Source organism: Temnothorax americanus, unplaced genomic scaffold (assembly GCF_048541705.1).
Source record: "Temnothorax americanus isolate GAGA-0224 unplaced genomic scaffold, ASM4854170v1 Scaffold35, whole genome shotgun sequence".
NCBI classification, from domain to species: Eukaryota; Metazoa; Arthropoda; class Insecta; order Hymenoptera; family Formicidae; genus Temnothorax; species Temnothorax americanus.
Window position 1 is genome coordinate 2,140,473 of NW_027509496.1, and position 18,436 is coordinate 2,158,908.

General features: G+C 30.8%; 1 protein-coding gene across 1 annotated transcript; it reads left to right on the forward strand.

Moving 5' to 3' along the window:
* Nucleotides 1–18,120, forward strand: LOC143901632 (fatty acid synthase-like). The gene is made up of 17 exons (XM_077414058.1): nucleotides 1–677; nucleotides 883–1,117; nucleotides 2,265–2,683; nucleotides 2,852–3,145; nucleotides 4,766–4,973; nucleotides 6,445–6,605; nucleotides 6,760–7,077; nucleotides 7,189–7,683; nucleotides 9,059–9,766; nucleotides 10,442–10,674; nucleotides 10,845–11,538; nucleotides 11,982–12,810; nucleotides 14,438–14,913; nucleotides 15,064–15,318; nucleotides 15,716–15,848; nucleotides 17,508–17,623; nucleotides 17,717–18,120. The coding sequence occupies exons 1-17, from the start codon at nucleotides 441–443 to the stop codon at nucleotides 17,849–17,851; spliced, it is 5,946 nt and encodes a 1,981-aa protein (XP_077270184.1). The 5' UTR covers nucleotides 1–440; the 3' UTR covers nucleotides 17,852–18,120.
* The last annotated feature ends 316 nt before the right edge of the window (nucleotides 18,121–18,436 follow it).

Sequence of the window (18,436 nt, forward strand, 5' to 3'; positions counted from 1 at the left end):
TCGCACAAGACTTTCACCTGGTAACGTAACGTAACATAACGTGAGTCAATGCACAAGAAACGTACAACGCCGTAACCGATACGTTTCTTGTGCGTTGATCCACGTTACGTTATCCTATAGGTACGTTACAATACGAGAGTCTTGTGCGGAGGATCTAAATTTTACTTGAATTTTCTCGCAGATTATACTACTTGTAGACCACCAAATTTTGAAATTATTTCTCGTTGGAGTGTGAGATTATTTTGATTCAGTTGTCACCGCTGAAGATCTGACTATTTAAAACAAAACCGAAATGTCCGATGTATAATTATATATTAGTTATTATAACGTTAACTTACGTTAACGTATGCTTTGTCAACCGCATTGTACTGTCAAAGCCTTCTTTTACTTGTTTATTATATACTTTTTAATATATTTTTATTTCTTATATAGCTTATAATATGCCTCATCGAATTGGTAAAGTCAACAATATCAACAAATTTGATTCAGAATTTTTCAATATATCCGTAACAGAAGCTCATATAATGGATCCTATGACTAGAATGTTACTCGAGCATACTTACGAAGCAATTATCGATGCGGGTGTAAACCCAAAAGAATTACGGGAAACAAGAACGAGTGTTTTGACAGCAATTTCTATGTCAGAGACTCGATCATATTTTACTTTTGATCCTCAGGTAAGATATATTTGATTCATATATTCAACATAATTAATATAAATTTATTTATGAAAATGATAACTATGTGTAAAATTCTTGTTGCAAATATGGAAATTTGTTTCCTTAGTATGTAAAGTTTAAAAAAATTATACAATAAGTAGTTTTTAATAATTTTACAAATAAATTTGACTTTTTATTTATTACAAACATGTATTGTAATTAGTTTGCTAGATTATCTAATATGACTGGATGCAACGTTTCTTTCGTGGCAAATAATATTTCTTACTGGCTTGGCGTTACTGGACAATCGCTTAATATTGACACTGCATGTAGTTCAAGTAACTTTGCTATAGTGAAAGCTTACGAGCAAATTCGGTCCGGAAGTTGCAATGCTGCCATTATCGCTTCCGCCAATTTATGTCTCCATCCTCATGTCCAAATGCAATTTTACAATCTAGGTATGTATTTATTATATCTTATTATATTGTATGTTACGTCATAAAAATTATTAATATTGTTGAGGTTTTATTTGTCCGTTTGAAGATAATGAAAAGTCCGAGTAGATTTGATTTCAACAAAAGAAACTTTATATTAGGGTAACTCCGATATTTACCCCGCGCGGAGATTTACGCCGCAGAAGTCAGAAAAAAATTTATATTTCTAATTGGAATGAAGATATTTTGCTATCACTCTGTTATGTGCCTTTATGTATGCCATATTAGTATTATGTTGTAATATGTCAGTTCTTTACTGTTAATCCTTTGAGGCTACACAGGGTGGCGGCCACTTCACAAAAATTCAGGGCCCAATATTTTTAAGATAAGCTTTATCATCAGTGTCTCTCAAAGTTTGAGTCAATCTCTCGAAGATCCATGTAGTAGAAAGGCTTTAAGCTATGTCAGTTATGTTTGGCAAACATTTGAGAACTATTATAGGGGTGGTGACCACTCAGGTGTGACCTCGGTATATATTTCTTATCGCGATCAAAAATTACAACATTTTTGTTCATCGAGCACATTTCGGGTTTTGCACCATACATATTTTTGAACAACATAACTGTAAAGTACTTCACTACTACTCCCACAAGTTCCTTAAGAAGAGCATGTAATATTCCTGAAAGCATTTCTATAAGAAATTTTTGAATATGTGAACAACTAGATATATACCACACACATACAATGAAGCAAGAAGTTTAAACAAAGAAAATGAAACAAAACACAAAATATTATCAAAATAAAAAGATATTTAACCTGTAGACCAATTCAAATTGTACGACAAGCTATATATGCGTGATTGTAATTCTATTATAGATATCCTCGAACAATCTAAAACAATTACATTTCGTTCGGATACATTAGCACAGATATTTCTTTTTGTACTGTCTCATGTGAAATCAATCAACTCTCGTTGTGTGTGAATTATATTAAGATTATGTTATTATTTTACGTTTTTGTTTATCCAATAACGTGCTCTGTGAAACAATCGCACTCTTTGTCTATAACGTTTTATAAGCAAGCCCGCATGCTTCCTTTTTGTCCTTACATTTATATATTGAATCGAAGCTTGAAGAACTTTATTTAATAACATGAATTAATTTCCTTCTAGGAGTTATATCTTCTGATGGTTATTGTAAACCCTTTGACGAGAAAGGCACCGGATATATGCGTGCCGATACGGTCGCGGTAGTATATCTGCAAAAGGCAAAAAATGCAAGAAGAATATATGCAACCCTCGTACATGGTAAAGTAAATTGCGATGGTTTTAAAGAAGAAGGTATTACCTTTCCATCGGTCGAAAAGCAAAAAATATTGTTGAATACATTTTACGAGGAATGTGAGATCATGCCCAGTGAGTTATCTTACATGGAGGCCCATGCAACTGGTACAAGAGCTGGTGATCCCGTAGAAATTATGTCTATTGACCAAACTATATGCTCTAAAAGAAACACTCCTTTATTGATGGGCTCGGTAAAATCGAATATTGGACATTCCGAACCCGCTAGTAGCCTTTGTCAAATCGCAAAGGTACATTCGTAATAAAATAATTTAATTAGCACTGACTTTGCTTAAAATGTGATTATAGCAATTTATATTTTTTTATATTGTTACAATTATAATACATATGTATATAATACATTTATATAAAATAATTACTATATAATTACTGTTATTAAAAAAATGTGATTTTTTAAGGTATTATTAGCGATGGAAACTGGTATAATTACGCCTACTATACACTTCAAGCGTCCGCGAAAAGAGTTAACTGCTATTATCGAAGGAAGAATAAAGATCGTCACTGAACCAACAGAATGGGAGGGTGGTTATGTAGCTATCAATTCTTTTGGGTTTGGAGGGGCTAATAGCCACATATTATTAAAATCAAATCCTAAACCAAAAATCAACAATGGAGCTTCGAATGATGACTTACCTAGGCTTGTAGCTGTATCTGGTCGTATGGAGGAAGCTGTTAAAATTATCTTAAATGATGTAAGCAAATAATATAATGGCATTTATTTCAGAAATAATTTTTTACATTAGTTTTCTGTATTATTATATAAATATAACAAACATAACAATTAAATATACACACGTGTATTTATATAGTGTCTAAAAAGATATTTGCGTACACAATCACTTTTGAAATTATTTCAAATTTGCACAAAAAAGAAAAGTCAATGTATTAAATAGGGTAGACCGGGGACAAAAGTAACATTTTGAGTTTAAGATTTTATAACAATTAAAATATAATATCTACGTAAAAAAGACCTGTACCTTTAGATGTAGAATTTATTTAACTACAAAATTATTTTGTGCTGAATTCAGTAATGTAACTAGAAAAAAAGTTATTATTGTTTAAAGAATATGAGGAATACTGTTACAACCGTCCCAACCCCCGGGACAATTGTAACAGCAGAAGGGGACGATTGTACCACATCATTTATAAACAAAATAATGTTATTTAGTAGTTTAATTAATCAATCTTACGAATTTAATGATAAAATAATTTTTATATGAAATATCAGGTATTTTTTTTACATTATAAGCAATAAAACAATATAACTGTTTTCTCAACTGAAAGACTTTATATAAATCATATATATTTAAAAAATTAACCATAATAAAATAAAAAAGAAACAGAAATAAGCTCTCTCTCTGTCCTTTCCTTCTAACATGAACATAAAAATTTATAATATTATAAATATAAATCTAATATTAATATAAAAACTGAAAATAAAGAAATCACGCAAAAAAATCTATTTTTTTGTTTTTTAGCGGTAGCACGGCTAGATTCTTTTTTTTTTACATGACACAAGTCATACTTTTTGGCAGCCGCACGAATGGATAACTGACCCTTCATAACCTCTTCAAAACGCCTGTTCGTATAATTTACTTCATTCGTGCCCGTTGCGTCTTGCGTTTTCTTGTTCGCGGCATTCTACGAAGAAAAATACAAATAACATTGTAAAAAAACAACACTAAAATAAGGCCAACCAAACGGGGTTAGGTTAAGTTGAAGTTGTCCCCGAGCAACGGTGACAATTGTAACGCTACAACTGTCCCCAGGCATTGATGTTACAATTGTCCCCTAATGATATTTTATGATTCGAAGTAAATTTTTTACATAAATATCTGGATGAAAGTCAATCGTATTATGCAAATCATCAACATAGATAATCACTAAAACATATAAAATAAAACCTTATACCTTCGGCATAAAGAACAAAAAGTATTTCAGATTTTATGCACGTAAGAAAACTTACTTTAGGAAGGAAAAAAGTAACTTCTTCTTCTGCACACGTGCACGTTCCGCGAGGGGCGGCAATGAACTAAGGAAACAAATGCCGCTCCATCTAGCGAATCTCGCCTCGCGGTCCCACCACACGTACCTTTTATAATTTAAGAAATATTCACGATGTTACAACTGTACCCTGTACTTTTGTCCCCGGTCTACCCTATATATTTATTTAATATATTAAGTAATAATATATATAATGCATTTAATAATTTCTAAAGTAAAACACTGCAGAATAAGATAATATTATCGTCTTTTTTTGTGTAAAATTATTCCAAGAATTATAGGATGTACATTCTTGTTACTGAATGCAGGTGCGAAATCGACCAATAGATGCTGAGTTTATATCTCTGCTACATCATATTCATAATGATGATATAGAAGGTCATCCTTACAGAGGATACATGATAACTGGGTCTAAAATATCTCATAATACAATTAATAAGATAAAACATACTCCATATGTCAGAAGACCGATTTGTTTTATATTTTCTGGATTAGGATCTCAATGGTTTGGGATGAGTAAGTAAATATATAGTATTATAAAATATTCTAAATGTACATTCATCAAAGAAGAATTTTAAGTTACAGAATATATAAGTATACAGAATGTACAAATATAGAGTGTACAAATCATGATCATAATTTAACATATTCTTATCTAGTATGTTATCAAACTTATAATGATATATACATAAAAGTTTGATTTATTGTATACCATTTATTAAGAACTTAAATTATTACAGTTAACGAATAAAATTAAATTTTATCCTAAAACAAATACTACAATATGGGAAGAGGCTACAGTTTCTTACGTATTCTTATCAATAACAAAAAAAATATAAATATCTATATTAAATACTCGGATGGATGTAGGGGAGACCGGGGCTAAGCCGACAACGGGGCTAACTTGACACTAGGCTTTTTGCCAATTTAAATCTATCGTATATACTTGCCATCCCTTATAGAAATTTAATACTGTAAGTGATTTTTTGGCTAGTGATTAATCACTTAAAAACACTATTAAAAGCACTCTTAACAGTGCTTTTAATAGTGCTTTTAAGTGATTAATTACTAGCCAAAAAATCACTTACACTATTAAATTTCTATAAGGGATTCCTACTGTAAATGCGTCTTTATGTGCCAGTATTATCAACGGAATTTGGTAACATTCTGAGTTATAGTGTAATTTTTAACGCGACATAAGCGTTTTTGATAGTAAAAAGTAATTTTTCTGATCTCTCGAAAATGTCTACTCTTTCATCGAGCTTTACTCTTGCGAATCTACCGGTAAGTGATTTTGATGGGAAGTTCGATGCTTTATACGAATCCTATAATAATTTTTGCATATTTTCAAAATTTTTATATTTTTGGAGTAACAAAAGTAAAAAACGACGTTCGGGGCTAAGTCGACAGGGGCTAAGTCGACACGCTGTTTATTGGTTCCCACGAATAAACGATGCTTGTAATACAGCATATGGCCCATGACAAATGTGCGTGCGCACGTGTATCGCGAATTTACTTGCATAAATTGTTTTTCAGACATGAGTTCAGATGAAAATAATTGAATGTTCAACAATTTTCGTTCTCATTATTTCCAATGATTGTTTTACTTAATTCCAAATTTTTGTACTTTTTAAATACACGATAAACAAATGTATATTTAGTTTCAGACGATAAAAAATAAGTTCCAGATCAAATTGTGTCGATCAGGCAAAGTGTCGAGTTCACCCCGGCTTTTTTCAATTTGAAAATTTGTCTTCGCGTCACTTTTCCTTTCCTGGCGGCAAAACAAAGCGACGTACAGCAAAACTTCCTGAATCAATTTTGTACCTGAAGAAACACTCTTTAAATATATACCATTGAAAAAATTTGCCTAAAAATTTTAATTAAATATTAAAAATTGTTTTTGAAAAAATAGTGTCGGCTTAGCCCCGGTCTCCTCTACATATCTATATATTGAAATTTAAAAAATTTATTAAAATTTTAATAGGTCGCGCTCTAATGAAATTCCCAGTGTTTGCCAAGGCAATCCAGAAATGTGATATTGTTTTGAGATCTTACGGCATATCACTTACAGATATTTTAACAAGTGATAATAAAAATATTTTTGATAATATTTTAAATTTTTTATTGAGTCTTATTGGACTACAGGTATGAGAAAAAAACTCTTTATTTGGCCTTTATAAATTATACTATATATGTATATATGTATATACATAAATATAAAAATTACATTACAATTACTTCATAAATCTAATCTTTATTTAAACCAAATGGGAAGCTATTTCTTTCATATGTATCGCAGATTGGATTAGTTGATCTTTTAACATCTATTGGTGTAGTCCCCGATTTTATAATCGGTCACTCCATTGGTGAACTAGTCTGTGGATATGCCGATGGATGTTTAACGGCCGAAGAAACGATTCTGTCGGCATATTTCATCGGTTTAGCCCTTCACGAGTCAAAAATAATTAATGGCTCCATGGCTGAAATTAATCTCAACCTTGAAACCTTGAAAGTTATGTGTCCTTTGGATATCGATATAGCTTGTTACAATAGTTCCTCTAATTTTATTGTAAGCGGACCAACGAATTCTATAAAGACATTTCTCACCAAATTGCAGGTATATATTAATGGTTATAAACAATATAATCTTTCTTCTGTATCTAGTTTCTTTAATTGTTTTGTTAAAACAAGCAATTAATAATACTTATGATTTTATTCATTCTTTTAGGCGAATAGTATATCTATAAAAGAAATTTTTTGTGGTTATATACCTTTTCATAGTCGTTACATCAAACCTGCTGTAGCTAAATCTGAAGAATACTTGAACCGAACATTACCACAAAAAAAGTTTCACAGCTCAAAGTGGCTGACAACATCCTCAAACGAGTACTCCAATTCTACACCTTTATGTTCAAAATATTATACAAATCACTTGTTGTCTCCGGTGTTATTCGCAAAGACGATACGTTCAGTTCCAAGAGATACAGTAACGATTGAAATATCTCCTCAGAATATTCTTCAACACATTTTGAACAATTATTTATACTCTACAGTAACAAACGTAGCGCTATATGAACGAACCGAGGATCATAATAATGAGATATTTTTAGAATCAATCGGAAAACTTTATAACGCAGGATTGCAGCCACAGATTGCAAATCTCTATCCGACAGTGGAATTTCCCGTTAGCCGCGGTACCCCAATGATTTCTCCACTCATAAGGTAAATTATCGAAAAACAAACATTTTCATAAGTTTTGAAATATTTAGGTGAAATAGTCAGAAGAGAACATGTTCAATATAATAGCGAATTGGAACTTTAAACTGTTTTTCAAACTTGGTTAGCTTTGTCATTTAATTTCGAAATCACATGTCTGTATTTTGAAGACATTCCATCACCTTAATTATCTCAAAGATAAATGTATTCTTATGCACATGTTAATCCTTTTATGCCTATTACATAGAGCAGATAACAGTGATATTTTAGAATCTGAGCTTCAATTTTACATCATATCTTGAATTGAGTAATTTCTACAAGCACATAAAACCAAGTCCCAGTTTTTTTTTGGGGGGACATTAATTTCATTCGTGCTACGACACACAAAAAATGAAGTCGAATTAAAAAATTCTTTCGTCCAAAAGGTAATATATTTACAAAAAAGTTATTTTCTTATTTAAAAATTTAATTTTAGAAACATCTTTTTTTTATGTTTATTTAAAGTGCGAAATTTTTGATCAAGAAAACAAATCCTCTTTAAAATAAAAAGTACAAATCTTTTTTTACGCACTTTTTAGCTACCATATTTGCGAAAATTTTCTCTTCGGGGGGAATTTATATAATATGTTTTTAAAAATTTTTTATTTTTGTTTCTCAAGGTACAACGGGTTTTCGAAAAAATTAAGGAGATATTGTGTTACGGAAAAATACGAATTCCAACCCAATTTGAAAATGAAAAGAATCTTTTTTAAAAGGGGAATTTTTAAAAAAAAGTGGTTTATATAAAAAAAACCGGTTTTTCCCCCCCGGGTTTGGGGGTTTAAAAAAGGCCCCCCGTTACGGATAAAACGGTCTTCGCCTGGCTATTTTGGGGGAACCCTTTAGGGAATATTTTAAATGAAGATTTTAAAAAAAAATTTTGGAAAACCTTTTGGGTTTTCCAAAAAAAAACCGCAAGGGACAGGGGCCAAAAATTCCATGCATTGATAAACGTATTCAAGTTAACCCTTTAAAAAAACTAATAACCCATTTTGATTAATGCAACCCCAAAGCAATTAATTTAGATCCAAAAAATTTAATTTTTTTTTTATTGCTACTTGCAGAATCTCTTTCGTCACCCAAAAAATCTTGACTTAAATATCCGGAAAAATAAAATTTTTGGCATGGTGAAACCCCTATTTTAAACGCCCAAAAAAAACAAACATTTTTTGGAAAAATTTGTTGCTCATGGGTTTTTAAAAAAAGTCTTCGATGCTAAGGATTCGGTCATTTGCACTCGAATTTCAATAAAAAAATGTTAAAATTTCAAATTTGTCGAGACGGATAAGTCCCAAAAATTTAAATCTCCACTTGTAAGTAAAATCTTAAATGATTTACCGCAGATTCGGCATCACACTAGACTCGTGACGACTCAAGAGAAATTCCCAAATATCTTTTTGCCCGACAACATTTCTACAACGGAGATTACTAAGTTGTCTAAAGACGAGAATTGTTTAATGATCTTTGGTTTCGATATTTTGACAAAAAAAAGTAAGAAATTATATAAACAGTTGCTGTCTCTGTTAATGCCACAGGGTTTTCTACTGACTTTGGAAGAATCCGGTGCGGTCTACGATTATCCGTGCCTGAAAACGTATGAGTTGGATATCATACTGGAAAAACAAATAAATGACAAGAAGCTTTTGTTATTAAGAAAAACGCGAAATATTGCGAGAAACCAGCGGATTGTACATGTAAACAATTATGAATTTTCATGGGTAGATGAACTGAAATCAATCATAAATGTGCAAAACAAAACTGGTGTAGATACGGAGATAATTCTCGTCTCGGAAGAAGACTTCGAATGCGGGCTTCTCGGTTTTATTAATTGTTTGCGAAAAGAACCAGGCGGCGAATTAATTAAAAGCGTATTTATTCAAGATGACCAAGCGCCTACATTTTCTTTGCAAGAACCGTTGTACACGAAACAGCTGCAACTGAATCTACCTATCAATGTCTTACGTTCCGGTAACGTTTGGGGATCATACAGACATTTTCCATTACCATCGTTGGAACCAAAACTCGTACAAAGTGCTCGTGTTAAACAGCTGGTGCGTTAAAAAAATTTTATTATAAATTTTATTATTCATACAAAATTATCTTTTTAAAAAAATAAAAAAGAACGCCAAGTAGACGCGTCCTCCGCGCGTCTAGAGATTTGATACGCCTAACTAGCGCGAATTTGTAGAATTGTAAAATTGTAGAATTGTAGAATTGTAAAATCAAATATAATTATTGTACTTGCAATGTGTCTATATACTATAATAAAGAGATCCGATGTGTACAATAGTATAATAATAATAATAATAATGTTTTATTACGTTTTTCTTTTTTTATATTTTTAACTGTCAAACGCTTAATTTTAAAAATATATAAATTGAAATAAGTTGAATATGATTCAATATTTTTGTTATTTATTTTCTTATAATTTATTATACTTATTAAATTATTACTTATTAAATATTATTAAATTTATATATATATATATATATATATATATATATATTTTTCTAAATGTAAAATTTGTCCTTAAAGATTTTTAAAAGTAATAATACTTAAATTTTGAAATAAATATTTATTTCTTATATTTATTATATTTATACAATGAGAATGCAAGAGGATAAATCACAATATATTTACAATGTATGTGTTTTAGTGCGCGTAGACTTGACGTAAGATTCTACTGTGTCTCTTGATAAATAATTATTTATATTTATTTATAACAGGTACAAGGAGATTTGACTACTCTTTGCTGGATGCAATACCATATACCTTCTCACATTAAGCGTGAAGATCTCGTTAATGTAATTTATGCGCCTCTAAATTTTAAAGATATTATGTTGGCTACTGGTAAAATCCAACAGGAATTATATTTTAACAATTCATCTGAATTACTCGGCTTGGAATATGTTGGATTCGATATACATGGACAGAGATTAATGGGAATGCCTTTATATGGGTAAAATGATGAATGTCTCTATCAATATTCACTTAATTAAGAAAACTATTCATATTTACTAATATAAATTTAATATTTAATTAAAAATGTATCAGATTAAATTTTATTTATGTGAAAAGTACGTCAGATATAACACAAAATTATATGCTTCTAAAAATTGTTATGTTTAGAGGAATAACGAACATATGCGTGCCCGATAAACATCTTAGTTGGAATGTACCCGACGAATGGACAATGGAAGACGCAGCAACGGTTCCGTGTGTATACAGCACGTGCTATTATGCCCTTTACATAAAGGGTAAAATGAAAAAAGAAGACAAAGTCTTGATCCATTCTGGTACTGGAGGCATTGGCCAAGCTGCGCTCCATTTTGCGCTTCACGAAGGTTGCGAAGTGTTTACGACAGTTGGAACTGTCGAGAAACGGCAATTTATAAGAGAAACGTTTCCCTCTATTCCCGAAGATCATATCGGAAACTCTCGGGATACAAGCTTTGAGCAAATGATTATGCAGCGTACAGGAGGTCGTGGGGTGGATATCGTGTTAAATTCCTTAGCCGAAGAGAAATTGCAAGCATCTGTTCGCTGCTTAGCCAATGGTGGCCGTTTTCTAGAAATTGGAAAATTTGATATGGTTTCTAATAATCCGTTGGACACATCTGCCTTCTCTAAAGGCATCAGTTTCTATGCTATTTTATTAGACAGATTTTTTTTTGAACATTCAGAACGAAAAATAAAAGTGTGGAAAGGAATCGAAGAAAGTTTAAAAAAAGGCATTATTAAACCGCTAAGTAGAACAGTCTTTAAAAGAAATGAGGTAGAAACTGCATTCAGATATATGGCCACTGGAAAACATATTGGCAAAGTACGATCATTTTGAGATATAGAAATAATTAATTATATTAATTATTAAGTCATGTGGAACATTCTTTTAATTTAATTGATGTCGTAAAGATAATAACAAATGTTTAGTTAAATTAATTTTGCTAAATTATGATTTATTGACTTTTTTTTTGGGAGATATTATTGACAAAATTATGTTTACATTAATATAATTTATATCAATGAGTAACGTTTCGACATTCTTTATTATTATTAAAGAGTAACGTATAGTTTTGTTCGCTCCTATCTTGAATATTACAAATAAATATTATTCCTTGTAATAACAAAATTAAATCATAAAATGCAATTAAAATTAATAATAAAATATAAAATAATATTAATATCAAAGAAAAAAAGATAAAACTTTTGTTTTATTATGTTTTGCTTTATAGTAATATTGTATTTTAATTAACTGATTATTTATAGATAATAATAAAGGTTCAGGAAGAAAATGAGCTTTTGGATGCTCCTCTACTTGCTCACCCGCAATATTATTGTTTGGAACATAAATGTTACGTCATTTTGGGTGGACTAGGCGGTTTTGGTTTAGAATTAGCAAACTGGTTGACTCTTCGAGGTGCAAAAATTCTGGTTCTGACATCACGAACCAAGATTAAAACAGGTTATCAACAATCAAGAATACGGCTATGGAGATCTCACGGTGTGGATGTACAGATCGTTACTGTCGATGATACTTTGAAACATGAAGATTGTGAATCCCTATTAAAATTTGCTGAAGAAAGAGCACCAGTGGATGCCATATTTAATCTTGCAGTTGTTTTAAAAGATTGTATATTTCAAAATCAATCACCTCAAACGTTCGAGGATTCATTCAAATCAAAAGCATGGATGACAAAAAAAATGGACGAATTGTCGAGAAAGATTTGTCTGCAACTTCGACATTTTGTCGTTTTTTCCTCCGTGTCGTGTGGAAGAGGAAACGCAGGCCAGACAAATTATGGGATGGCTAATTCCGTAATGGAGAGAATCTGTGAGAAAAGGATGGAAGAAGGATTACACGGTTTAGCGATACAATGGGGTGCTGTTGGTGATGTCGGACTCGTGGCAGATAGGCAAGAAGAAAATAAGGAATTGGTTATTGGAGGTACATTGCAACAACGAATATCTTCATGTTTGGAGACATTAGAAGTATTTCTGTTACAAGATCGACCTGTTGTAAGCAGTATGGTTGTTGCTGAAAAAGCAAAAATTGGCGGATCAATGAATATTTATGAAACAGTTGCTCATATAATGGGTAAGCAGTTTTATGCAAAGTTATATATATATATATATATATATATATATAAATAAAGAAAAATACTAAATACATATAATAACCATGAAATAGAAGTGAAATCAAAATGTTATTCCAAATTCAAAGTATATTTATTGGAATAAGTAATATTTCAAAAAATATATTTTTTGCACAAAATTACAGGAATACTTATAATATTTGAAAAATTATTTTACAATTACTGCAGACTTAACACTTTAAGTCTTAAGAGGCCTCTACGTGTTTCTATCATTTTAATTATTGTATAATTTAGGTCTTAATCTCCAAATTTTTAGATTATATTTAGAAAAAAATTTGTTTTTTCTGAAAATTTAATCAGCAATAAAATGAAATCTCGGAAAGAAAGAAAGAAAAGGTAAAGCAGAAAGTAGAAGCAAAAAAAATTAATGGCCCTTGTCTTTTAACATAAAAGTATTTAACTGATAAATAATTTTGTTTAGAATTTTTGTTACGGATTACTCAAGTAATAATTATATCGATTTATTATACTATTGTTTGTCACATAGTTTTCTTTGTACATGTAATTGTAATTGATAACGAATTTAGTTGGTCGCACTAGTGCGCACTGGCGCATTCAAATGTTCAACCGAATTCGCTATAAAAGTGACATCTATTAGTTTTCTACATCTCAAGCAGTTTTAACAGTATCAAAGCGATGAACAGAGTAAAAGTTATCTTAACAAGTTTAAAAGCTATAATAATTGTTACACTTTTTAATAGTTATCTCTACAATTATTTGTTAAAAAATACACACATAAATAAGATAATTATACAGAAAGAGGGCAACCTCACCGATTTTAATGACCTTGACATATATGTTGTCAAGAACGTGATCTTGAATAATTTTTCCTTATAACTTAATTGGTGGTTATTGTTTATTTAAAAGTTAAGAACAAATAATGTAACTAAAAAATATAACAGTTTATGTTAATGCTGGAAAGTAATTTACTGAATGTGTGTATAGACAGTACATATGTAGGAGGGGGAGAAGCTACCCCGCATGCAGGGGTGGGTGGGGGTGGACCTCGGTTTGCGTGGAAAGTTGAACACCTGAATTGTACAATGATAGACTTTGTTTTGCCCTATAAGCAGGGTGGGGTAGGGTGAACTTCAATGTAATTAAAGGTCTGACTCAACCCAATTGTTGTGTAGGTGAGAAACTTTCCACGCGAACCAAGGTCCACCCCCATCCACCCCTGCTTGCGGGGAAGAGGCAGTAGCCCCTCTCCGCCTACACGTGTACTGTCTATACACACATATCAATAAATTACTTCTCTTAGCTAATATTACTTTATAATACCTAAAAAAAGTAATAAAATTGTGAAACTTTAATTTGCTATATTTCTTCTAAATCAATGCCGTCTCTCACTTATTTTTTGCGTAGAATTACTCAGAAAGACCCCCTTTTTTTACAACATATTTAAGTGGCGATAAAATGGGTCAGTGCTGACTTTTTATACATATTTACCAAGAAATGTAATAATTTGATTCTTAATAAAAATTTTTGTTGCATATCTAATTTTAAAAGATTAACTAGAATAACATAAAATTGATTTTATTATAAAATTCTTACTTTATTTTAAAATAGGATTAAAGAACATGAACACAGTGCCACTAAACGTACCACTGGTCGAAATGGGTATGGATTCGATGATGGCAGTTGAAATTAAGCAAACGTTGGAAAGAGAGTTCGATATTTCTTTGACAGCGCAAGACATTAAAACTCTAAATTTTGCTAAACTTCAACAAATGACAAATTCAACAGAACAAAGAAAAATACAAGATATAAATGAAATTGAGCCGAGTAATGTGGAAGGCTTTGACGTACTGATTCGAAAATTGCAAGATTCAGACTTTGTTCCAAATATTCTTGTGGAATTTGTTACTAAGAAAGAAGATGATCGGAGCAATATATTTCTTTTGCCAGGAATCGAAGGATGTTCAAGCGTATATAAAACTATGGCATTAGGAATTAAATCTTCTGCAACGTGTTTGCAACATGGTATACTTAATATTCCTGATGAAAGTCATTCAGTGATGAAATCAGCCGCTTATTTGCTGCCTGTAAGGAGATTAAATTTAATTAAAATATATGTATATTGTGATTATTTTTAAATAATTTATAGGTATACATATAAGTAATATTTAACAATTAAAGGTACATCTTTCGTATTATACCACAGCTTACACATACATTTATATTTATTTTCTTAGCACATATTAAAGAAAATGGAAGATCAAAGGAAATTTCTAATAGTGGGTTATTCATTTGGATCCTTAATTGCCATTGAATTAGCAAGATTATTAGAAGCTAAAGATTTCTCAGGACGGTTAATATTAATAGACGGAGCTCCCGATCAAATGAAATTTTGGACTAATCACTATTTGAACTGTACTTCGCCAGATGAGTTACAAAATGTGATATTACTTGGTTTATTGAAAATGTACACTGTAATTGACAAGAAAAAGGTTAGTAAATGGTAAAAAAAAACACATTTTGATTTTTTATTGTAAAAACTATTTATGTAATTTTAATCTTATATAAATTTAAATAAATAATTCATTATAACATGAATATCTTCAGGGATTGTATTTGAATCTTGAAATAGTAAAACAAATTGTTTTACATTTTGTTTTGTATGTATGTGTATGTGTCAAGATTAAATGATAATAATAGTTTTTAGATAAAAAGCACAATAAGTAAGTATTAATAAACATGTAAGGAATTTTAATGAAATAAATAAAAATAACAACAGATTTTATGGTTCAAAAATTCAATAAATTTTTTATATTTATATTAATAAAATGCAGATGTTACTTTGGCACAATTATTATTATTAATTATATAACATTTTTTTATTTACAGCTTGCGTTAGAGCTAAATAAATGTAACACATGGAACGAAAAATTAGAAATATTTTTAACTTACTTCCCGAACGAGGTAGTATTGACCACTGAAAATAAAAAACTGATATATTTCACAATTTACAATCATATACCCAAGCAGCATTTTGACGTCCGCCCGACGTTAAGATAAACACACTTAACGTTGGTATCCAACGTTTTTGCTACGTCGTTTCAACCCTCTTTTGCACTAATTTGGGGAATCAAATTTAGGTTGTACCAACGTTGGAATCCGACTTATATAAGTTAAATTGAGGTTACATTTTTTCCACCAGTTTTAACGTTGGTATGTAAACTTTGATTTTGTACATTCTGCTAGACCTGAGGTTATTTTTTCACAACGTACATTTTAGGTGTAGTTTTCGTGCTTCCATTCAAACCATATGACGGCATTGGTGTAATAAATGTATCATAATACGTACTTATCAATTTAGTACAAATAAAATGGCTTTATAGGAAAAATATAGTTTGCGCAGTCTTTGATACTATTGTAATTTTGCCATAAATACACGAACCCAGCACTGAAATTGTATAACAAAACCCACTTTATTGATAAATGTGGAAATGATAGGTCAAAATTAGACGAATCCTTTCTAAAATATTCCAATTTACTAAATATTCTAATAAATAACTAAAATTTTCCAAAGTGTAGATTTTAATTTTTTTTCATCAAAATTACTTTTAAGATAAATATGTTGTCAAAACTTTAACAACAGATATTATATAAATGCTTTAAATTGTTAATAAAGTGCGTTAAAAAATTTAAATCTAAATATACTGGAAAATGGCGGATTATTTGCCTTCCTCTTTGAGGAATGAAAATGGCGAAGTCAGCGTTCCACACTATATCAAACTTTACGTAGTAAAAGGTGCGATAAATTCTACTAAAATTTGTCTTTTTGTATAAAATAATTAACTTTTTCCGACTTTTCCAAACTAAGTAGTATACCACTGTAGGCAAAATTGTACCTATATTGACTAAAAGTCTTAACAAGGTCGCCAAACTGACTTAACATATCGATAAAGTATTAATTAGTTAAAAATTCTATACTAGATTTGTGAATGAGTCGTATATCTTAACCAAATCCGACCTATGCAATACCATCTATATGGTGATCTAGAGCATGGTTATGGCAGCCGTGCAGCCGAGCGAACGCGCTCTCGAGCTGTGAACCGCGCGGCGCGCGCGCATTATTTCCCGACGACGCGACGATAACCGCGTGAGATGAGATGGACCGGTTCGGCCGTGGATCGTCAACATTCGTCGCATAGTCCTCGTAGCTCACGCACGACGCCGCGAATTGCCGTCGACGATGCCCGCTTGACGCAGCAGTAATCTGCTCTACATTTTTTTAGGCAGAATTTGTTACCATTTCTCGCGATTTCTTAACGTCAGTCAGAAATGACCACAGGCGACGTTTCACAACGTTAGCGTTTTACAACGTTTGATAACAAAACGTTGGTTTACGTTGAGAATTACGTATTGAAGTCGCTCGAAAAGTGTAGTGCAGAGTATAACGTCAGGCGAACGTTAAATATCTTAACGTCGGGTAATAGGACTTAAACTGTTTCGAATTTGACGTTGAGAAAGTGATAAAAAAAGCACGTCGTAGTTTTAACGTTTAGACAACGTCCAAAAAACGTTAGTAATTATAAGTTACATTTTATAACTTTCTTGAACCGCTTACAACGTTGTGATTAGTAGAAAAGTAGTCCTTAGTCGGAAAGTTAACCGAAAAATGCTGCTTGGGTAGTTGCTATACAGGATTATGATATTTCTTTATTACCTCGCCTTAAATCACCTATAACACTGCTAAAACCCACATTTCCGATTGCCTCTTTTACTGAAGAGGATTATGGTCTACATAAGGTAAATTTAATTTGGATAAAGATATTTTTGAAATATAAGACTATATGATTTTAGAAATAATAAGAAGCTTTATAACAAGAAACTTATTTTCAGGTCACCGAAGGTAAAGTGCAAATACATTATGTGGAAGGTAATCATATCACAATGATGGACAACGACAAAATTACATCAGCTATTAATGAAACATGGATAGAAGATAATAAGATAGAAGATAATCTAATACAATAAAATATATATTTATATCTTACGTGGTGACATATTATATATTGTATAAAAATATTATACACATGATATAATATACCGAGTGTTTCAGAAAGTATGGGACAAACTGTAGGGGATGATAGGTATTATTAAAAGAATCAACTTTTTTATGGAAAGTGTGAGTTGCCTGCTTTATAAGCGATTCAAACAAGGCTATATAAACATATTTATTATCGATAATTCTAACATATTTATATGTAATCGTTGATTCCAAATAAAATATATAAGATTATAAATAGCTAATGTTTAATAAAAAATTGCGTATAAAAATCGTATTTGGAAGCAAAGTAAAATAAATATATATACTTCCTTGTTTTTTTTATTCAACGTACAGTAAAAAAAATACACGATTTTAATGCATCGCAGAATCTTGATGTAATATTATCTCGATTTGTATAATTTTAATCTTTTATATCTTTATTAACAATTTAATAAATATCTGCGCTTTTTTAACAAAAATTAATATTTCTATTTTCTAAGCATGAATACTATTGCTTTTTCATTAATTATATTCTTACTATGCTGTTATTAAATTCATACTTGCTTCGTCAT

What these genes read in the sequence shown, in the direction of transcription:
- LOC143901632 (XM_077414058.1), top strand. Translation starts at nt 441, where the DNA reads ATGCCTCATCGAATTGGTAAAGTCAACAATATCAACAAATTTGATTCA. An exon ending in CATTTCTCACCAAATTGCAG is followed by an intron (nt 7,078 to 7,188) that starts GTATATATTAAT and finishes TCATTCTTTTAG; the next exon opens with GCGAATAGTATATCTATAAA. An exon ending in ATGGGAATGCCTTTATATGG is followed by an intron (nt 10,675 to 10,844) that starts GTAAAATGATGA and finishes TGTTATGTTTAG; the next exon opens with AGGAATAACGAACATATGCG.